Below are 21,690 nucleotides of genomic sequence, written 5' to 3'. Positions count from 1 at the left end.
GGCCGCCGGGCCTCGCCGGTCTCTTCCCCCCCACACCGGTTCTGAAGCGAGGCCCGCGACTTGCAGCCGCCGGGCCTCGCCAGTCTCTCCCCCCCAGCCCGCCAAGCCTTCTCCCGCCCTCCCGTCTCCTGTGGTGGCGGCGGTGAGGCAGTTTGCAGAGTGTTCCCTGCGCATGCACAGGGGATGCTCTTTTACTTTGGGGGGGATTTAAATATCCCCCTGATATTTTGTTCAGATTTTCAGATTTTTGTGCACACCTGGGGACTGCCCCAAGTGTGCAGGAAAATCTGCCTGCCCCCCAGGTGCCCCCGATGTGCGGATTTAGATATCCGCACGCAGGGGGCGCCTTTCGCTATTAGTATATAGATAATGTAGTGGAGTTCCAGGCATAGCATAGTGAAATCAGCTTGAGTTTATTGGATTACATCAGAACGAAGGATAAACTAGCCAGTCCGAGGCCAGCTTATATGTGTGTCCACAGTCATACCCAAGACACCCCCAATTCCCATGATAGGCTGTATTTACAAGACCCAGGCTATAACAAGTCTACATCAGGATCCGGGTGACCCTATTGGTGCGCACTAGGATCCGCGGTGGCTATTGTTTCAGGGACTGAAGGTCTACTTGACTGCGTGGCCCGGCTAGCACAGTCGTGGTCATCTTAATACATAACAATATTATAATATGATTTTATCATGTATCTTTTAAATTCTTAGCCACCATGGCAGGCCTTGTAAAGGTAGAAAGGTGGGATGTACATTTAGCAAATAAATAAATGAGTGGGTAAAGTATACAACTTTTTTTAATGTTAACCCTGCCATTCAAACAGGACCGAAAAGGCCACCAGATCCAATCTGTGGTCTCAACTGGAAGTGTTTAAAAATGAGGTACAGAACAAGATACGCCAAACTGAAAAAGACAACAGCAAGATTGAAATTTTCATTCAAGAAGTAAGTTCATATTGAGAAGGAAAATGCAGGTAATTAACAGAGAGAACAAGGAAGAAAGGATTGCATTATTTGAACCGCTTCCCCCAAATATATTTATAAATTTTATTTTATTTCTGTTGTTTTTTAAGGGCTCCCAAAGATGCTCAGGCTTTACCAGCTAGACAGTGGGAGGCTGGTGTCCAACCTCAAGGTGGAGAAGCTGGACTTCTCCCAGAATACATCTGATCTCCAGGCTACAGAGATTAGTTCCCCTAGAGGAAATGGCAACTTCAGAGAGTCAGCTTTGAAGGCTGCTCTCCGTCCTACTACCAGGCTGGTAGAAGAGAAAAGCAAGCCTTGCTGGAATGGGAGACCCATTCTGGGTGAGCTTTTTGTTCAGGCTCCCCCCCCCCCCAGGAGATCATCCACAGTCTCATGAATGCCAGAGCTGAAACCACCGAGCTCTGCAAAGATGGCCCGATTAAAGTGGAACTTGGGTGAAAAGAAGCTGAAAGAACAGGGCTGGGCGTGGGGGGGGGGGGAGAAAGTGAAGAGAGGGGCCAGTGGGAGCATCGTGTCGACATCTGAATGCTTGGCAGGGTGCCTGGGCAGCTCTTGGGCAGGCTGGCAGAGATTGGCAGGCATGGCAAAATGCTCTCAAGGAAGAGTGGCCAACAGATACGTGACCAACAGCTGCCTTCTAAACATGCTTTGCCTCCCTCTATCTTTCCTTCCCTCCTCAGCCCCACTGGCCAAGTCCAGGGCACTCACCCAGAGGCTCTTTCTAGACCTTGTTGTATTTATTCCACAACAGGTCTTATTCCTACTATCATATACTTGACTAGCCTGATACCTGTGTTTCGCTATGGTATTTAAGTTCTGTAAAGCCAGTTATAATACTGATTATATGAAGTTTGAAATGTAACATTTGTTCTAATGGAGAAGATTGTAGTGTAAAAATGAAGTGAGACATACGTAATGCTTTTTTCTCTACTGAAGGACCTCTCTGTAGACCACATTGGTGGTTCTGCCCTCAGGTGCTAGGATCACCAGGCTGCTTGGTGAGCTCACTTTGGAGCAGGCCACATAGAACTGTCCATGTGAGAAGCAGTCGTCTGTTAAGTCAATTCCTGTCACCTTCAGTGTCTGGCCTTGGGACTTGTTGATGGTCATAGCAAAGCAGATCTTGAGGGGGAACTGCAGCCTTTTGAACTCGAAGAGGTTTTCTGATGGTATGAGTGGTATATGTGGGGAGGTTGGCCCAGCAGCATCGCTAAGGTATTTCTGCTCAGTTGGCCTCCCTAATGGATTAAAGTACCCTGGCCCTATTCCTACACCAACAGACACCCGCCTGTCTGATGTTGGGGTGTGTTTAAAGGCATTGGGGAGGCTGGGCCAGCAGCAGCACTAAGGCAGTCCAGCAGAGGAAGCCCCCCCCCCCCCCGATAGCTGTAAGCATCCCCCCCCCTCTCCTACACCTGACAGGCAGCTGCCTGTCCAGTGTAGGAGGGGGAGGGGTATTGTAAGCCATTGTGGAGATTGGGCTGGCAGGATCACTAAGGCGTTACTGCTGGGGTGGGCTCCTCGATGGCTTTAATCACTCTGCACTTACTGCTGCATCTGACAGACAGCTGCCTGTCAGGTGTAGGATGTGGGGGGAGCGTTTTTGAAGCCATTGGGGAGGCTGGGCCAACAGCGTTGCTGCACCTCACAGGTGGTTGGCCATTCCTGATTTCCTCAACTGTCAATAGCTCTCTGCAGTCTCCTGTAACTTTTTTTTAACCTCAGAACCCTGAGCTCTGCAGCTGACAATCAGAGAGTGGGGGGTGCAGGGAGGCAGCTGCCTGGCAGCCACATAGGAAGAAATGGGGGAGCACATTTTACCCCTTTTGACCCACTTACCAGTCAAATTTCTAAAAATCCCTTCCTAGTGAGCACCTACACCATGGTAGGGGTGCTCTCCCCAAATTTGGTGTCTCTAGGTCCAGCAGTTTGGCCTGGGTGTTGATTTTATGGTGAGGGGACTTTCTTTTGTATATATAGATAGATGAACTCAATTTCTCCCTCCCTACACACCTCACCCAAATCTCCAGGAATTACCTAAACCAGGGTTGGCAATTCTTTGGGAGGCAATTCCACTGGTTGTGGAGCAGCAGCATAAGAAAGGGACAAGACGTCCAAAATAGATCCTGGAAAGTAACTGAGATGAAGAGAAGTGCATGGGTTTAATATTGTCCTGGAAACCTATCCCTGTGGGGAAACAGATTTAGTTGAATTCCAGATGGGCAGCCATTATCAAGCTTAAATACTGGTCCCTCTAGCTGTCCCTTGAATATCAGATTGATTTACAGCAAATACCAGATGATGTTACTTACATCCATGCCAGGAAAAGAACTGGCAGCTCATTTGTGTATATTAAGCCTCTGTATTAAAGAGACAGACATTCCCCCCCTGCTCCTTGGTAACCCTAATAGCCATTAGTCTTTAGCAACAAAATAAGAGTATAGTGGCAAATTAGAGACTGACAAAATTTACTCCAGCATGAGTCCTGACCTAGATAGCCCAGGCTAGTCCAGTCTCCTCAGATCTTGGCAGCTAATCAGGATTGACCTTGGCTAACATTTGGATGGGAGACCTCCAAGGAATATCAGGGTCATGAAGCAGAGGTAAGCAATGGGCAAACCACCACTATAAATGTATCTTGCCTTGAAAACCTCATGGAGTTGTCATAAACCCGCTGTGACTTGGTGGCAGAAAACCAACAAAAACAAACTTTTGTACAAAAATGTGTTAGTCTTTTTTTTAAAAAATATTTTCTTTATTCATTTTTCCACCAAATCTAATAACAATAACCATTGTTACTCATATTTACATCAACTTGTGCAGAGTTCTTCCCGTCATATCATTAGTAATGCCTTCACTTTTCTTATCAAGTCTAGAACACTTCATTCCAACTATTCTATAATACAAAATTCTAATAAATCAAACAGTACCCATAATTTTAAGAACTTAATTATCTTACATGCCTTATGATTAATTTTCATTATCATATCAGTTTTATCCACCTATAAAATTTTGCCCAAAATTTTTCAAACTCTTCCCAGCCTTTTTCCTAGTTCCGCTACATCTATTAATTTTAACTTCAATTCTTCTTTAGTAGGAATATCCTCATTTTTCCATTTACTAGCATATAGAATCCTAGCTGCAGTGATTATATGCATCACTAAATAACTTTCCCTATTTTTGAAATCATCTGGGATAAAATTCAATAAAAAACATTCTGGTTCAAATGGCATTTGTCTACCTAATATTTCTTCCACCATTTCTTTTACCATCTTCCAATATTTTTTAGACTTATTGCATGTCCACCATAGATGTGTTAGTCTTTATGATATCTTTGGGCCCTGTTTTATGAAGCTTGTTTTAAGATCATTTCTGCGATAAAGGGATTAAAAAATTACAAAACTTTAATTCCTACAGACAAATGTAATCCTGCAACAGCTAAAAAAACGGATTCTCCAGGGGAAGTTGGATATCTACCCAAGTCTTAGTTTGTCCATCCAAAGTGACCTGAAGCCCCACTATAAAGGTAAAAGATTTTCCAGTGGAGTAGCTATAGATGATTTTTTTCCTGTAAGGACTTGGCACTAATGCTCATCTAGAGAGGTTTCTGCAAGGGGGTGGAGCAGATTTCAGTCAGGGTATTATAGTACAGGATCTGATGGGGTCTCCAGGGCTGGTTCTATGACTGCTGCAGTTGCTGGGCAGAAGAATGGTACCAAAGCCCCTTGATGGTTGCGGGAGATAAGTGTGGGTCTTACCTCTGGCTCTGGCTGTCGGTTGACTCAGCTGTGGTGTGAAGGTCCCTCAAGGTGATAGAGGCAAACGATTGGTTGCCCATGATGAGGCTTTGAGTGTAGGCAGGAGGGTAACAGAAACCATGCCTCTGTGGCCTGAAGGGGCCAGGCAAGGGAGCAGTCCAGAGCAAAGTTGGTCACCAGGAGGCGCAGCTGGACCCAGACCTTCTCCAGGGAGGAAGACGACATGCAAGAATGGCTGATTCCCCCAAATCACTGTATGGGGGAGGGGCTTGCAAGGTCTGTGAGGAGCTACTTGAGCTCCTTCAGCCCACAGTCAAGGAAGGCATGGTTGTGGCTGTTCTTCTTTCTAAGATGCTAGCACATGAGAACAAAAGGAGAACCACAATGGGAGGAGATGGATGAGGGTGAACCTTCAGTCTCCTCCCACTATGAGGCCTCTTTAGGGGTGGAGGATGGACCTGATACGGCCTCTACTAGCCTCATTCCCACGAAGCCTGAAAGGCAGTGCTCAACTGCAAACTGTCAACTGCAAACCTTCAGGTGACCATCCCTCCACGCTCCTAGTGCTGACTCACAGGGATTTTGTATGGGTTTCTGTTCCATATTAAAAAGGTTTGCCTCATAAATGACACCGATGTGAATAATAATTAATTAATAATTATCGTATGGCATTGTGTGTAGTACAGCCAGGAGATCCTAAGATTGTCTAGCAGCCAGAAGTTCTAGCTCTTTTAGCGTTATGCGCCACTAGGTGGCGAGCTAGACTTGTTTTTAAGGGAAGAGACATTTCAGAGGTGGTTTGCCATTGCCTGCCTCTGCATCATGACCTGGTATTCCTTGGAGGTTGCCCTTCCAAATACTAGCCAAGGCTGACTCTGCTTCGCTTCTGAGATCTGACGAGATCGGGCTAGCCTGGGCTATCCAGGTGAGTATACTGATGTGAATAGTGCTATATCAAACAACAGTCTGTTTTGCTCAGATGTTAATGCTTTCACATTTCTAATGCTAGTATCATTATCCCTTTTTCAGAAGGGAGGGCTGTGACTTTCTCCATTGCACGAGCCCCTGACTAGCAACCAGGCAATGCTTGATAATGGGGGGGGGGGGTTGTGGACGGGAAAATGGGGAGACTGCAGTGTCACGTGCAGTGCTGCATCACTTCTGGCAACACTTCATAATAAAATAATTATAGATTTTGTAATCAATCATTTATACAGTGCAATCCTATGCAAGATTAATCCAATCTAAGCCTACTGATATTGATGGGTTTTGACTGGAGTAACTGCACATGATGCAGCTACTAGTTATCTAAATTAGATGTCTGGCTTTTAACCATGTAAGACTGTATAATCAGTGAAGGCAAGTGTTGGATTGTAGCTGGGACTGAGGCTGATGGAATACTGAACTGAAAGTAAGCCCTGTGGAATAAAACTACTTACTTCTAAGTAAGCATGCAGAGGATTGCACTGCAAGGAAGTTCCTAGTGGAAGTTATGTCTCTGCCAAGAGTTCACCAGGTGTCCTTAGGAAAGCTGTTTTTTACTTGACTTCAGATCAAAAATTATTATAATGACCACGGGACCATGAAGATTACGAAGATCATATACATGAAGTAATATGAACACTCTAAAGCACTACATAGATGCACAGTTTGTTGTTATTATGTCATGTACTTGGGGGCCCTTGTGGGAGTAAAAAAAGGTAAAGGTTCCCTTGCTCGAAGGCCAGTTGAATCCGACTCTAGGGTTGCAGTGCTCATCTCCGTTTCAAAGCCGAAGAGCCAGCGCTGTCCGAAGACATTTCCGTGGTCACGTGGCCGGCATGACTAAACACCAAGGCGCACGGAATGCTGTTACCTTCCCACTGAAGTGGTACCTATTTATCTACTTGCAATTTCTTGCTTTCGAACTGCTAGGTTGGCAGGAGCTGGAACTAGAGACGGGAGCTCACTCCGTCATGCGGCACACTTGAGTCTCGAACTGCTGAACTACTGACCTTCCACAGCCTGCAGTTCAGCGTCTTAACCACTTGAGCCAACGCAGCTCCTTGTGGGAGTAGCCCACATATTTTTCTTCACAATGTATTGCGTCTTCGAAGACCGACACGAGCCATTAGTACCTTTGTCACTTGTTTGGTGGGTCTGATGAGGCTCCAACATCACAGAACATAACTGCACATGGAAGCAATATGGGGAGGAGGTTTGCAAAGGACCTCTGATCACTCTCTGGTTAAGTAGTGCTCTCTTACTGCCCCCCCCCCAACCCTGCACTTCCCATCACACGTGAACACACATGAATTTGCCTTATACCGAGTCAGACCACTGATCCATCAAGGTCAGTATTATTCACTCAGTCTGGCAACAGTTCTCCAGGGTTTTAGGGAGAGGGGTCTTTCACATTACCTACTATCTGGTCCTTATACCAGGGATTGAACTTTGAATCTTCTGCATGCAAAGCAGAGCCTCTTCTATTCAGCCGCAGCCCCTCCATCTTTTGTTCTCAGAGTTCTTCCCAGAACCAGTCTGGTGTAGTGGTTAAGTGCGCGGACTCTAATCTGGGAGAACTGGGTTTGATTCCCCACTCCTCCACTTGCGCCTACTGGATGACCTTGGGCAAGCCATAGTTCTGGCACAGCTGTTCTTGAAAAAGAGCAGTTTCTGTCAGAGCTCTCTCAGCCCCACCTACCTCACAGGGTGTCTGTTGTGGGGAAGGGAAAGGAGTTTGTAAGCTGCTCTGAGACACCTTTGGGTAGTGAAGGGCAGGGTATAAATCCAGTCTCCTCCTCCTCCTCCTCCTCCTTCTTCCCTCCAAACCTATTATACAGCCCCCACTGTCTCTGGCACAACTGCTGATGAAGTGATTCCTATGACTCAGTGGACAGGTACACTGTAATACCCAACTGCTGTCTGTGCGTATGATAACCTTGTTCTATGAAGCATGGTAGTGCTGGGTATCATGATGGTACTGCGTAACTGAGTTATATTTCGAAAATAATAAGAAACTCCCCCAAATAGTTTGACAGGAAGGGTCTGAAATGGCAAAAGTAGGTTTAGTTTAGTCTTAAAGGGACACTTATGAGTTGGCCTCCTGGTATCCATTTAGCCAATACTTGGTCTTCAAGAATGGCCAGCCAGGTGACCCGTGAAGTTCAAGGGACTTTCCAAACAGGAGACAGAAGAGATGGCCACGCATTGCTTAAAACAATTGCATAGTCATTTTGACTGCCCCAAACCTACTGATCATTTCATTGGATAGGGAAGGGGGGAAAACACCTTGGTGTGTTTTGCTCACATCATTAGCCATACTTCCCTCCACAGAGGCCTCAAAAGTTAAGGGTCAAGGATCCTATGAGCGGATGAAGACAATCCTCACAGAAGGCATTGAGAAAGAGGTAACGAACCAGATGTTTGAGAGGGCCAAATCCAAGATGAAGAGTCAGTTCCGTAAACTGAAGGTAAGTTATTAAATTGTTTGTGCTGATGATAATCACATTCTGTCAGGAGTCCTTAAGGTTCAAGGTCTGTTTTTGTCACAGTCCGTTGACTAGGAGCAGCAGCTCTCCAGGGTCTCAGGCAGAAGGTTTTCCTGAGATCTTCCCTCCTTTTAACTGGAATTGATAAGAAATGAAGCTTGGAGATAAAGCATATAAACCAGATGTTCTACTGTTGAGCTACGACCCATCTCTGATGCATTGCTAACAGTTTCATATGTATCATCCTCTGATTCTTGCAGGAAGATATCTTGCAGAACCTGAAGGGACAAATTTCCACTGCGTTCAGTCTGGTCTTCCTGCAGCAAGAGCGGGTTGCCGTGCATTTGGCAGGTATGTATGGACCTATCTAAAACCAACCAATATGGTTACCCCTCTGGAATTAGAATGAAAGAGCAAGGGCCAAACTACATGATACTTTTGGTCATGAGCTGGGTCAGGATTTTCCCAGCCCAACTTGCTTTCCCTGTACCTAATTAACAGCCGTGAGGAATTCAGCTGAATTCAGTTCACGACTACAGTACCGGAGAGGAAGAGTTCTAGCCTTCTCCCCTGCACCATTCTTCTCAGGTAAAACAGTCTTGGGGGTGCTTTTTGCCTCATTCCAGAGCTGCAGCACACCCTGGCCCCACAGTCCTGATCTAAATGGGACCCTGTGGTGCTTGGGTAAGTAAGTTCACTGCAGCTGTTGGGAGTTCGGTTGGGAGTACATAGTTTGGCCCTTAGATACAGCTATTCCTGTGGTGTAAGAACATGAGAATTGTCCCGGATTAGGCCAAAGGTCCACCCAGCCAAAGACTTTAAAAGGCCAGCCAGATGCCTCTAGGAAATGCACAAACAGAATGTGAAGGTAAGGGGCTTCTCCTATGGCTTGTCCACCAGGGATGTATGTGGCTTTTGAACATGGAGGTTTCATTTAGAAGAAGAAAAAAAGTTGGTTTTATACAGGGGTCGTTTAGTAGAAAAAGAGCTAGGGGAACTCATTAGCATATGCCACACCCCCTGACATCACCAGAAGTGTGTCATAAGGGCACACCCCCTGCCATCACTGGAAGTGTGTCAGGCGGGAAGCAGCGAGTCAGAGGCCGCTGAGGGAGGGCTGAAGGTGGGCACGACAGGGAAGCTACGCTGCGGCACCAGTGGCGTGGCCCCCGGGCCAACAGGACCACCGCCGGCACACCCACAACTACGCCCGGGATGACCAGAAGGCATCCGGGCTTATCAAGGGGCGTGGGGCCAGACCGGGAATAGGGGAGTGGGTCTGGCATGGGGAGACATGTAACGGGGGGCCTTACTGGCTCCCAAGCAGGGGTGATCTCCCAGCAGAGGAATCTCGCCGCCTCCGGACTCCCATGCCACCAATCCAAGATGGCCGCCGCTTGTCGTTGTCCGGCCGATTTTGGCGGGCTCTGCTTCTTCAGGCGGTCGATGGCGTTTCTGAGTGTTCCGCGCTGCCGCCGCCTCTACTAGGTCCGCCGGAGGGCGAGTAGGCCCCACTGATGGTCGTGGCCAACGTTTTGTCCTCAGCTGAGGAGAAACCGTCAGAGTGCTCTGCTGCCGTCGCCATCTGTCTGCACACAGCAGCACTCGTCGTCCTCTCCGCTTTCTTGTTGCTCTTGACTCTCGTCGAGGAGCAGAGAAAGGGAGAGAAATAAAGAGAAATAAGGAGAAATAAAGAGAAGGTTAAGAACAGGAGAGATTTAGAAGGAGAAAAAAGGCAAAAGAATGTAGCTGAGTGGGAAAGATTTAGTCACCAAAGCAGAGCTTTGACTCTAGCTGCTACTCCCTAAGAGGCAGGAATAGAAACTGAAAGCGGGGCTATTCCCAAGGCACCAAGAGGAAGGGGAAAAAAGTGTTTCCTGCCTCCCTAAAGGAAAGGTGGAAATAACCCCCATGGAGATGTCCTCCACCTCAGAGGGAGAACACTGTGATATCATTGTGTTGGCATGACATTCTAGGACTCCCTCAAAAAAACTCTTATGGTAAAACCAGAGTCAATCTGGAAGTGTTATTGTGGTGTTGGAATTACACCAGTGTGTATTTCTGCCCCATATACTTCCTGCCAGTTGCTAGCACTTTTTGTATACAATAAAGCTATTTGTGTTTAAAATCACTTTCTTTCTTCCTAATTTCATTTTGGGGTATCCCCACTGAGATCCACCTGGTATACGCAGACCTAAAAGGTCCTGTGTTGTTCCTTTCTGGAACCCCCTTTTAAAGCTAATTTTTCCTACTTTGGGCCCAGTTTGGGTAACAGGAGGACTCTGAGGAACTGGAAGTGTCATCACAGGATGTGACATCATACCCTTGCTGAGATAGTTATCACCAAATATCACCCTCCCCCAGCACTGCCTCCCCCAAATCTCCAGGAATGTCCTGAGCCAGTGTGGCAGCCCTAATGGGATAGAGCCGCCAGGTGTCTCAGGGTATGGTTAGCGCCATAGGTGTGAAATACAGCAGTTTGCTAGGAGGAGTGCCGTGTAAGCTGCTTTGAACCCCAGAAAGGAAGACACATGAATGGAATAAACTAGTATGTTTAGATTTCATTAAAGAAAACACTGCTGGGAATGAGGGAGGGCTTTCTCCTTCCTTCATTTGTTACTTTTCTGCTGAAGTTCCCTGGGATTCCTGGCTCCAGTCTGCAGAAACACATGCCTGGAAGAGAGTAGTTGCAGCAGCAGGCAGGGAAAGGGTTAGGACCTTGTCCTCACAGTGCTTCCCAGCTAAAAAACAGCCTCTGAGTCTCTTTTAAACAAGCAGCAATTGGAGTTTACACAAACATATTTGCATGTTAAGATCTGCTCTTCAAGGCAACCTGTTTTTCTTTCGTGAACGCAGGAGGACATGCTGCCTACTTAACAATTCCAGCCTCATTTGTTCCTCACATTCCTCAGATGAAGAAAACCAGTCCTTATAGAGGCGGTTGTATCATTTGGCTTGTAAATATTTGATCAGACGTACAGTTTTGGAATATCTTGAGTTGAAAGCTTCATTAAATTACTACTTTCTCTTTTTCTTTGCAGATATTGAGAAAGAATGCAGAGAAATCGAGGAGATCTATAATGAGTTGCAAAATGATAATTAACAAGATTTTGGGTTTTTTAAATTGTTTTTATTTTTTGCAAGTCAGTTTTGCTTCACAAGTGGTTGGCTGCTGTGTCAAATAGGATGCTAGACTAGATGGCTCACTGGTCTGATTGCAGGGCTCTTCTTATGTTCTTACAATATTATATTTCAACGTGTGAGTTGTGTAAGACTATCTAATGTTTCAGAAATCGCTTTGGAGAGAATCTCAGGGATTTTTATCTTTTAATCTTAAAATAGAGGATTAGGGATGATATTTCTCTTACTCAGTGTTCCCTCTAAGCTGAGTTAGTGTGAGCCAGCTCACAGTTTTTTAGCCTCCGGCTCACACATTTTTGTCTTAGCTCAGGAAGGATGACTCCAGAGCAGACTAATCTATGCAGGAGCCAAATTGCTCACTCACAACTTTAATGCCAGTAGCTCACAAAGTAGAATATTTGCTCACAAGACTCCACAGCTTAGAGGGAACATTGGTTACTGTTTCTGATTTAATTTACATATGCAAGAATTTTGTATCATTGTGATTGCTTCATGCTTACTTGCTTCAAGAACTATTAGGTTGCTTTTAAATAAAAATCATAAGAGAAACATGAGTGATTTTTGGCTGGGATACACGGTTTTCACTTGACAACTGGAATTAGTAAACTACTTCACTCAGAGGGCTGTTAACTTATAGAGACATGTTATTGAATAGTCTTCTCAGTATAGCCCTGTGGTTCAGTGGTTAATGTGGTGCTTTGGAACAGGCAAAGAGACCCTTCATTTCATTTGTTTTAAAGGAAATACTTCTCTTACAGTGAGGGGTGGATAACTTACATCTGTTTCACATGTGTTTAGTGCAGATATTTGGTTTTGTGTTAAATGAATGTGAGGTTGGTTAGACTGAGAGTGTGTGACTGGCCCAAGGTCACCCAGTGAGCTTCCCTGGTAGAGTGAGGATTCGAACCTGGGTCTCCCAGATCCTAGTCCAACATTCTAAACCACACTGAAATGATTATTAGAAATTATTATTATAAAGTAAAAATAGCAGTGGCAAGCAACAGGGAGCTTTGCTGAATAATGTAAGCAGAAAAGATAAGTCTCAGCTTCTAGGAACTTAGTGTGCATTTCAACCACTGTCAAGAAAAAAAATGGGAAGGGAGTCGTGGAGCGGTCAAAAGCAACAAGGGGTGTACACATGTGCAGAAGATGCGTGAACTCATTTTCACTGTGGATGAGGACTGAGGGTTAAGCCAAGAGAAGAGAGGATGGGAAGGACAGAGGTGGGATTACAACCTTGATGTTCTAAGCATATAAAGACTGGGGGGGGGGGGACTTGGGTACTACCATTTAAGCTAGTAGGAGTCCTCGTTTTATTGGAGTATATCTCATACAGAGCAGATGAGGCAGACAACCTGCATCTGGCTGTACCATCCATACGAAGAAATCTGCCTGCACATAGAAAACCAGAGTGTGGGGAAACAGGTTTGTTGTACACAGAGGGAAATATACTTAGGAGAAGCATTCCATCATGTGACCCTCCTCTTCTTGCTGTCTGAACTGGTATTACAGCCTAGCCGACTAGATGGGTATCCTGCAGCGTGGCACAGAAGCCGCGCCGCGCGATCGCACTAGCAATCGCTCTTTGTGCGCATGCGCTGTTGGGCGCTGTTGCGCAACCTGCTATTTTGCAGTATTTCTATTTTTGGCTAGGGGGCAAGCCCCAACCCATGCCCTGCCTGGTTCCACACTGTACAAATTTCCACAGCTCCCCAAGAGATGACAAGGGCAAGACAAAACATATTTATACTTAGGAAATAGTGAAGAATGACAATGCCCAAACATTGCATTGGGTGTGGTGGCAGCCCACCATGACACCTCTTCAGCATACTCCACAAGGTACCCTGTTGGAGCTGGGCTGAGTTTCTGTCTGCCAGAACATCTGTTTCCAAGGAAGGTATTGTGCCCAAGCCCACTGCCCGGGTCAAAGGAATGCCTGGGACATCTTCAGCAAATACCTTCTCTGTGGCAGGGCCCTTTGCAGGCTTTCTTCTGATGAAGTTGACTCCTGTTTTCCACACCCTTGGCTCTCACTGCAGAAAGCTGCAAGGCAGGAACTAGGACAGTGGTGGCGAACCTATGGCACGCGTGCCAGAGGCGGCATGCAGAGCCATCTCAGTGGCCACGCGTGCCATCACTGCAGCCAGGCCCAGACCGTCATTAAAGTGTGGAATTCTCTACCAAATAATTTAAAGTAAATGAAAGCATTTGGGATTCTTTCCTTACTTCGTTTGGATCATCTTATGTTAATGTATGAGTTGTTTTTTCTAAACTAAAACCTCAGTATTCAGGTTAAATTGCCGTGTTGGCACTCTGCGATAAATAAGTGGGTTTTGGGTTGCAGTTTGGGCACTCGGTCTCTAAAAGGTTCACCATCACTGAACTAGGATATCAGCCTCTACCTTGGCCAGATGCTACAAACTGAACACAAACAGGTCTGCAGATGCAGCCTTTAGCAGGAGAGTTCTCCATCAGGTGGTCCCTCAGTCATTCCTCCTGCACTCAACTGATTATCATGAACACACATGAAGCTGCTTTATACTGAATCAGACCCTTGGTCCATCAAGGCCAGTATTTTTTGCTCAAACTGGCAGCAGCTTTCCAGGGTCTCAGGCAGAGGTGTCTCACATCACCTACTGCCCGGTCCTTTCAACTGGAAATGCTGGGGATTGAACCGGGGACTTTCTGCATGCAAAGCAGATGCTCCATCACTGAGCCACAGCCCCTCCCTTTATCCACTTGGGTTGGTACAGCTTTTCAACGTCCCATCTCAGGATACCTTCTTGCATAGCTGAAGAATGAAATATTGGATGTACTAAGAGGATATTTCCCCTCGCTTGTGGAATGGAAGCTATCCTTTCCGTCCTTTGGGGATGGAAGAATTCTGGGAGAGGAACTACAAAATCATTCAAAGGACAAGGTTCCTCAAAAGAACTATGGAATATGTCTAGATTTGAAGCTTGCAAGCATGAAATGGGGTTCACTCCTACCGAGAAATAGGAACACTGCATAATCATTGCCTAACCCCTACCTGTGGAGGGAGTAGGAGGTGTAACCTGTCTCTGGCTGCCTTCCATTCTATCAATGACAAGAAAATCTTCACAGAAGGCCCAATGTTTCCTTCTGTTATTAGGAAGTGCACTTCCAGATGGCTTCCTCTGGTGATCTTAGTGCTTCTACAGGTCACTGGCACATTGACAAAACTTGCTGGTTTTTTCTAACCATTTATTTTCCTGTGCCAATCACATTGTTGTAGCCAATTCCAGTTTAAAAACTCCTACCCTCTGCTCCAATTCAAGCCTTGGTGTTTAGTCATGTCGGCTGCAAGACCATGGCCCCCCCTCACACGGACCAGATATCGCGGGGGGGGGGAGGCGTGGCTAATTGCCCTGGAGGAAACTAACGCACGGCTGCCTGAGCACACGTCCCGGTTGAGGTCCCGTTGTTAGGGGGGGAGATGCCAACCAGACGGGTATCCTGCAGCGCGGCACAGAAGCCGCGCTGCGCGATCGCACTAGCAATCACTCTTTGTGTGCGTGCGCTGTTGGGTGCTGTTGCGTAACCTGCGGAGACGGGCGCCAGATGCCACGTAAGTCCACCAGAAACGCGATCAGACGCCCACCCTTGGCCCGCGGTTTCTGGAAACTAGTATCTCGTAAGTACTAGTTTTTTAATCCGCACCTGCGGGGAGCCACAGATTTGCCATGGGAGCACTGCGCTTCTCAGATGTTGGGGTGTGACTGCGCCCAGAAAATCCACAGGACTGCCTCTCCCGCGGCACTTGCCGCGTGACCGGGGCCAATGGAAGTCTTCGGACAGCACTGGCTCTTTGGCTTGGAAATGGTGATGAGCATCGCCACCTACAGTCAGATTTTACTGGCTTTCCAGCAAGGGAAACCTTTACCTAAATTGATCTTATTGCTGGAATATTTTATTGGTTAGATTTTTTTTTTTTGTTAATCATGCAGTGTTATACTTCACATCTTAAAGTACACTTTGGAGAATATTGGTTTTTAAAAGAATGCCTAATGAAACCAACCTACCATTGATCAATTTGAATCCCAATTTTAAATTCAAGGCTTTTTGTTTTTTTAATGGATTTTATTGGTCATATTCCAGCCCTTGTTGATGACTCAGTTCAGAAACTGCGAATTCCCGGAAATGAAACCGACAGAGAAAGTGAAAGTGAAAAACAGGCAGGGGCGCGGCAAACTGCCGCCCTCACACCCGCCAAAAGCCCCCTCCCCCGAGCAAGTCCCGGGTACTGGCAGTGGTACTGCAGCGCTCATCCTCTGCAGGGGCGGAGGAGCGGGTCCCGCCGCGGGCTTGGCCGGAGACCGTCCAGCACTCGCCCCCATCCGTCACTTTCCACGGCCAGCCCCAATGCTCCTCCGCGCGCTGGTTCCCAGCCGGGCAGTCCCCCTTGGCTAGCTGCGCCACGATCCGCCATTGGCTCCCGCCGCCGTCTCATTGGGGCGAGGCAGTCGAGTAAGGTTTAATTTTGCTTGCTTGGATTGGTACAGGGTCTATTAAAGAAGTCTTTTCAGAAATTATTTTTCTTTCACTCTATATTTGAGATCCTAATGAACAACCTGAATCATCTGAGGGTATCAAAGAGCCTCTATCATTGAAGGTCTTCTCCAGATTCATTCAGGAACCAACTGTGAGTATGTGATTTTTGATAAGCAGGGGGTTACTTTTGAGCTTTAATTGCAGGTGATCTCTCTAGTATGTGATGTTTATTGTGTGTTTGTGTGTGTCTGAACATTTTTCTTTTTGTGCGTGAGAATGGATTATTTCCTGCACAAGGTCTGTATTGAACCTAAGCCACTTTGAGTTTTCCTATTGAAATCATTAGCAGTTGCCTTCCCATTCACTTCAGTGGGGTTTGCTCAGGAGAAGTTTGGGGTAGAGGATTTTATTCTGTATTTATGTAATTGTTTGATTCTTGTTCAGTGATGACAAATAGTCTGGAAGATGGGTTAACACCCACATTCCTCTTAGAAGGGTCAAAATCTTCTGATATTCAGTGCTCTTCAGGGAAGGGTGGGGTGCAAACATGATCTATATAAAGTAATCCACCTACTGGGGACCTGCAGCCCCTGGGTGATGATTTAATCCAGTATTGATAACATTGCCCAGTCAACTGTGCAACCGAGTTTCACCCAGAACAGCCTTTAGGAGAGACAGGGATCCCGTTTAATATGCTTTCCACCTATTAATTGTTGCAGAGAATCACCATTAGTGTTTACTCGCCCTATCTCTGCCACCTCGTTTGTATGCAGGGAAAAAACAATGGTGAACTCATTACAAGGGAGACTTACAGATGTATTTTATAGTCTGGAGATAAGAGGTGCTGAGCTTTCCTCAGTGGGGACATATTAAAATTAAGGACAGTGATTGCCAATAGACAATAGATGATTGCCAATGGAGAATATAATTGCCCATATGGAACAATGAAGAGGACAGTTGCTCAGGGCACGGACTTCTTATTTAACATGCCCAAGATATAAGGCTTCTATTTCCTTTAAGTCATTCCTCCTATTTGACCCATCAAATGGTGCTTGCTCCACGCACCCACCCACCCGTGGAAAGGGGGGGCAGCGGCCGTGGAGAGTGGGGGGGCATCTGTGCCAGCTGCCATCGCGGACGCTGGTGCCAGCTGCTGCTGCCCTTGAAGGTGCCCACTGTGGTGGGTGCGCAATGCGGGGATGTACTAAAAGGAAGGACAGGATTGCCCATTGGAAACAATGGGAGACGCTGGAAGACCCATTGGAAATAATGGGAGCCTGGAATGCCAATTGACTTGCATGGGCTTCATTGGAAAACATTACAGTACAAGTAGAGCTGCAATAAAAATGCGGAATGGATTTTCCATTAGGGACACTGGGCCCAAATACACTACTCTGGGGATAGAATTAGAGACCACGGAGTAGAATGACAGCCCCTGGAAGTAACAGAAGTGTTCAGGAACTGGGATGACAGGCCACGGAGTGGAATGACTGCCCCAGGGTGGAGCAGGAATATTCAGAACTGGAATGACAGGGCCAAGAGTGGAATGACGGCTCCAGGGCATACCAGGAGTGTTCTGGGACTGGAATGACAGAGCCAAGAGTGGAATGACAGCCCCAGGGTGGAGCAGGAGTGTTCTGGAACTGGAATGACAGGCCACGGAGTGCAATGACAGCCCCAGGGTGTAATCTGCCACGCTCAAAATAATAGTTGCTAGTGCCTTTTCCACTTTGCTGGCAACTCCATCAGCTAGTGGGTTTGGAGGAGCTTCAACATACAGCCACAAGCCTTCACGTTTAAGATAGTGCTGCATTCAAAGAGACCACACATTATAGTTTGTGGAAGTAAGCTTGTCCACCAGCTGAGCAGTCGGTACCTGGGCCATGGTGACGTCCTCGTCCAGCAGCTGGTCCTCAGTCTCTCTCGACTCCTCCGAGCTGCTATCTGTGAAGCCTGGCTGAGCACGTCTTCCACGTCGTCCTCAGAAGCAGCAGCTATAGACATTCACTCAGCCACAGGTCACCTCACCTAAAGCCTCCAGAGCATGGCGAAGACTGGGCCCATAACCCTGTTGCGGTAGGATGATGATAAGCTCTGAGCTGGTGAGGTCTTAGCAATAGAAAGCAACAGTCCAAACTATCTTGTGCTAACTATTTACATTTATTTACATAATTTACACTGAACTGGTATACACTTACAAAGTGCTTCACCAGACACCACATCTGGAAGCAGAAAATGAACAGTACAGTCTATTCACAAATATATACATCTCAGCAAGAACAATCACCAATCAGCATTCAGTGCTGAGTCATTATGCACAGGCATTCTTGCACTGGTCACAACCTGTATGAACTAGCTAATGTAGTTGTCACTAACTGTCAGTTAGATCAGTTAGATCACCAGCCTGATGTCTTATCAAACAATACTTATATGCTGACAGTTCGCTATGACCAATGTGTTCTCTTGACAAAATTCTGTCAGCCTTTGCCCTCCTTAATTTTGTTCTCCAAGGCCAAACTTGTCTGTTAGTGAAACCTAAACTGAAAAACAAGCCTAGCTCACCACTTAGTGGTGCATAGTGCTAAAAGAGCTAGAACTGTTGCCTGCCAGATAATCTTAAAATCTCCTGGCTATTCTACACACAATGCCAGAAAGATTCATCTGTCCCCTTCTGTTGCCAGCTTCTGCCAGCAGGTGAAGACTTCTGTATTTCAGGTGGTGCTCCCTCAGTGATCTGTCCCTCTTGCCCAATGTTGTAATAGTTTTAAAAGTTGTTTCTTTGTATGTTTTTAACTCTGGTTGTAATGCCTTTAATTATATATTGCTGTTGATATAGTTCTTTTGGTTGGTTTTAATAGATATGCCAATAAAGGTTCTGATTGATTGCTTAATTGATTGGTTTTAATGGTTTTAAAATGAGATTTTATTATGGATATTTTAATTTGTTAGCCACCTTGGTGGCATGTTGAGGGCAGAAAAGGCAGGATATAAATTTGGTAAAATAAATTTAAAAAATGAAAATTGGTAAGAAAACAAATATCAGGAGGTGGGGTGGTGGTGGTTGTAAAGAGAAACTAAAGCAGCAAGTTTCCCTACTCAGAAGGGTAGGGAGGGAGGTTTCTATGACAATTTCACCTTCCCTCCCACTGTTTCCCTTTATCTTGTTCTGGGGAGAGCAGCCCCTTTTCCTTCCTTCTTTATTTTTCTCTGGCCATCCCACCCAGTCATTTCCTTCCTTTCAAGCTCATTTGATCCAGTGATCAAACTGAGCAACAAGAGGTTTAAACTGATCTGCAGGAAGTAGAGTTCCCAAGTCCTATCTCCCCCCCCAGCGGGGGACTTTGGGGGGGGCGTTCCTGGAGGGGCGGGGCATTCCCGACGTGATGACATCACGTTGGGGACGCCCCCCCCACCCGCTCTACAGGAGCGCCAGCTCCCTGCAGTTAAAGGGGCCCCTTTAACTGCAGGGAGCCGGCGTTTCCGCGCGCCTGATCAGCTGGCCCGCAGCCACCCCCTCCCTCCTCTCTCAATAGAGAAGGGAGAGGGGTGGCGGCGGGTGTTGGGGCTTGGGGGCAGGGCTTCCCCCGGTGGCCAGCTGGCTGCCAGCAGGTAGAAGCCCCCCCAAAGTGGGGGACCCCTGCGAACCCCGGGGGCAACCCTAGCAGGAAGAGCCAGCCCCAGCTCAGCCAGGGTGATAACTGAGAGCTGCACACTGGCTTGGCTGAGGCTCTGTTTAAATGGAGCTGCAAAAGTAGCCAGCCCAGGATTGGCTGTGATAGCGCAAGGCCACGTGGAGCTTTCAGCTCCCACCATCACAGCTGATCCTCTCCTGCCTCCCCACTGTACACAGGTCCTGGGGCCAGCTTCTTGTGCAGCATGGTTTAAACGGTGCAGGGTCGGGCTTAGGCTTGCCAAGTCCCCCCGGGGGGCGGGGAAACCCCCACCCCAGAGGCCCGTTACCCGCCGCCGGCGGATCGGGCCCCAGGGGGAACCCCACCCCCAAAGCACGTGACGTGCCTGGCGTCAGCACGTCACCCAGAAGTGACGCAGCCACGCCGGGGGCAGGGCCACGGTCATCCGAGGGAAAACTCTATGCTTTTCCTTCAGATGACTGCGGGCCCGCCCCTGACGCACCCGACGCGGCCGCGTCACTTCTGGGTGACGTGCTGACATTCCGCGCACTCCCGGAACGGAACTGGAGTCCCCCGCTGTACATGCAGCGGGGACTTGGCAACCCTAGTCGGGCTGTTTTTTTTTTTTTTATGGTATTTTTCTTCTTGGGTCTATTGGACCTGAAAAAAAAATGGGATTTTCAAAAAATCCTGGATCCAAATACCATACTGATACTGGATCTGGGATTTTTCAGAAAAACTGATTTTTTTCCGGGTCCAGTAGACCTGAACTGAAAAAAATACTGGGGTTATTTTTTTGGTAACCCCTAGTTCAGGTCGTGTCCACTCAATGAAATAATTATACTGTGACGTTGCAAGTTGGACAAGAATAGAAAAAATGTCTGTGCTCTCTGCATTGCACAAGGGAGAGGCACAGCTCCTTTCTGCTCCCACTCTTCCAAGCTAGGTAGGGACAGAAGCAATGTTTTTAAGGCCACATTGCAAAAAGGAAGGGTTGAAGGAGCTAGTTTCTAAACCCTCCCCTTCCAAGTTGCATGGGGACATGCTTTTAATTTGTGCACTGCAAAAGGAAGAAAAACAAGCTGCCCTGACTGTCTGGGGACAGACGCAGTGCTTTTAATTGCTACATTGCAAAAGATAGAGGAGAAAGAGCTTGTTTATTTCCTGGTTTATTTCTTTTTCACTGCAGCCTAAAGTGTTAGTTTGGGGAAGGCATAAGAGAACAGAAATCAGCTGGACTTCTGATAACATCCCCCTGATTTGCTGCTTGTTGGCAAGTCTGGGAGGCAGCAAAGTTTCCAGGATGGGAGATCTGAGGAACTCAAGTTCCATCTGGGAGTTGACGTCTGATGGATTTTAATTGTTATTTACCAGATTTCAATTGTTATTGATATATTATATACAATGTTTTAACAAATGTAAGCCGTCCTGAGCCTGCGTATTGGGGAGGGCGGGGTATAAGTTGAAAAATAAATACATAAATAAATAAATGGCTGTGAGTAGCCTGTTCTTGCATGAACTGTTTGCAGAGGGTTGGTTAATTGTCTGTTTGCTAATGAGAAATGAGGTGTACTGGCCAGTGTTCAAATATCCCTATCTTCAGCTGGAGATAAAACAGGTAGAATGCTTCCTTACCAACTGCGGTTTGATATCTGTCCAAATACCATGTTTAGATAACTAAACTATGGTTGAATCCAGGTATGATGGTTAAGAAATAGCCCGAATGTGGTAGAATTAATGACTGTTGATGGAGTGTATTTTGCCTTATTGGATTTGTCACTTCCATATGATAAACTAGTGGTTTTGGTGGCAAGGAGCACCTTTCGTCAGTAATTATTGTCCTGTTGTAACCTATCCATGCCAGAAATCCTTGACTTAACACCACGAATTTACTAAGAATGTCCTTTACTTGAGCTGGTTTTGAAGGCAGTTTGTGGACTAATGCCAGTACAGAATGCCACAGCCACGTCTTAGTAGGTGGAGCATATATCATCAACACTCTTTTTTCCCAACTACATTGGCTGCTGGTAGACTTCTGGACTGAATTCAAGATGTTGATTGCCCATGTAGACAAGCAGATATTCATGGGATACTAATACCATGAAAAGATGAACAACACACGCATGCATGTATCAGAGCTGGTAAATCAGAGAGCAGGTGGCACAGTGTTAAAAGTCAGTTCCTT

At 46.6% G+C, this 21,690-nt stretch overlaps 2 protein-coding genes across 3 annotated transcripts in view; both read left to right on the top strand.

Moving 5' to 3' along the window:
• Positions 1–11,384, top strand: part of LOC107113778 (nuclear GTPase SLIP-GC-like) — a 73,538-nt gene extending 62,154 nt beyond the window's left edge. For both annotated transcript variants that reach the window (XM_015415145.1, XM_015415144.1), the window contains exons 15-19: positions 830–950; positions 4,410–4,518; positions 8,066–8,202; positions 8,481–8,571; positions 11,262–11,384. In XM_015415145.1, the coding sequence (XP_015270631.1) occupies positions 830–950; positions 4,410–4,518; positions 8,066–8,202; positions 8,481–8,571; positions 11,262–11,323 (520 nt within the window). In that variant the 3' untranslated portion in view covers positions 11,324–11,384. The remainder of the gene's footprint in view (positions 1–829; positions 951–4,409; positions 4,519–8,065; positions 8,203–8,480; positions 8,572–11,261) is intronic.
• A 4,209-nt stretch (positions 11,385–15,593) lies between these two features.
• The window catches only part of LOC107113786 (nuclear GTPase SLIP-GC-like), a 64,064-nt gene continuing 57,967 nt past the window's right edge, over positions 15,594–21,690 (top strand). The window contains exons 1-2 of the mRNA XM_015415157.1: positions 15,594–15,849; positions 15,939–16,024. The gene's annotated coding sequence lies outside the window, so the exon portion shown is untranslated. The remainder of the gene's footprint in view (positions 15,850–15,938; positions 16,025–21,690) is intronic.

Source organism: Gekko japonicus, unplaced genomic scaffold (genome assembly GCF_001447785.1).
Source record: "Gekko japonicus isolate JY-2015 unplaced genomic scaffold, Gekko_japonicus_V1.1 scaffold63, whole genome shotgun sequence".
Classification (NCBI taxonomy): Eukaryota; Metazoa; Chordata; class Lepidosauria; order Squamata; family Gekkonidae; genus Gekko; species Gekko japonicus.
Note: the sequence above shows the minus strand (reverse complement) of the source record. Positions and strands in the feature narration are given on the sequence as shown.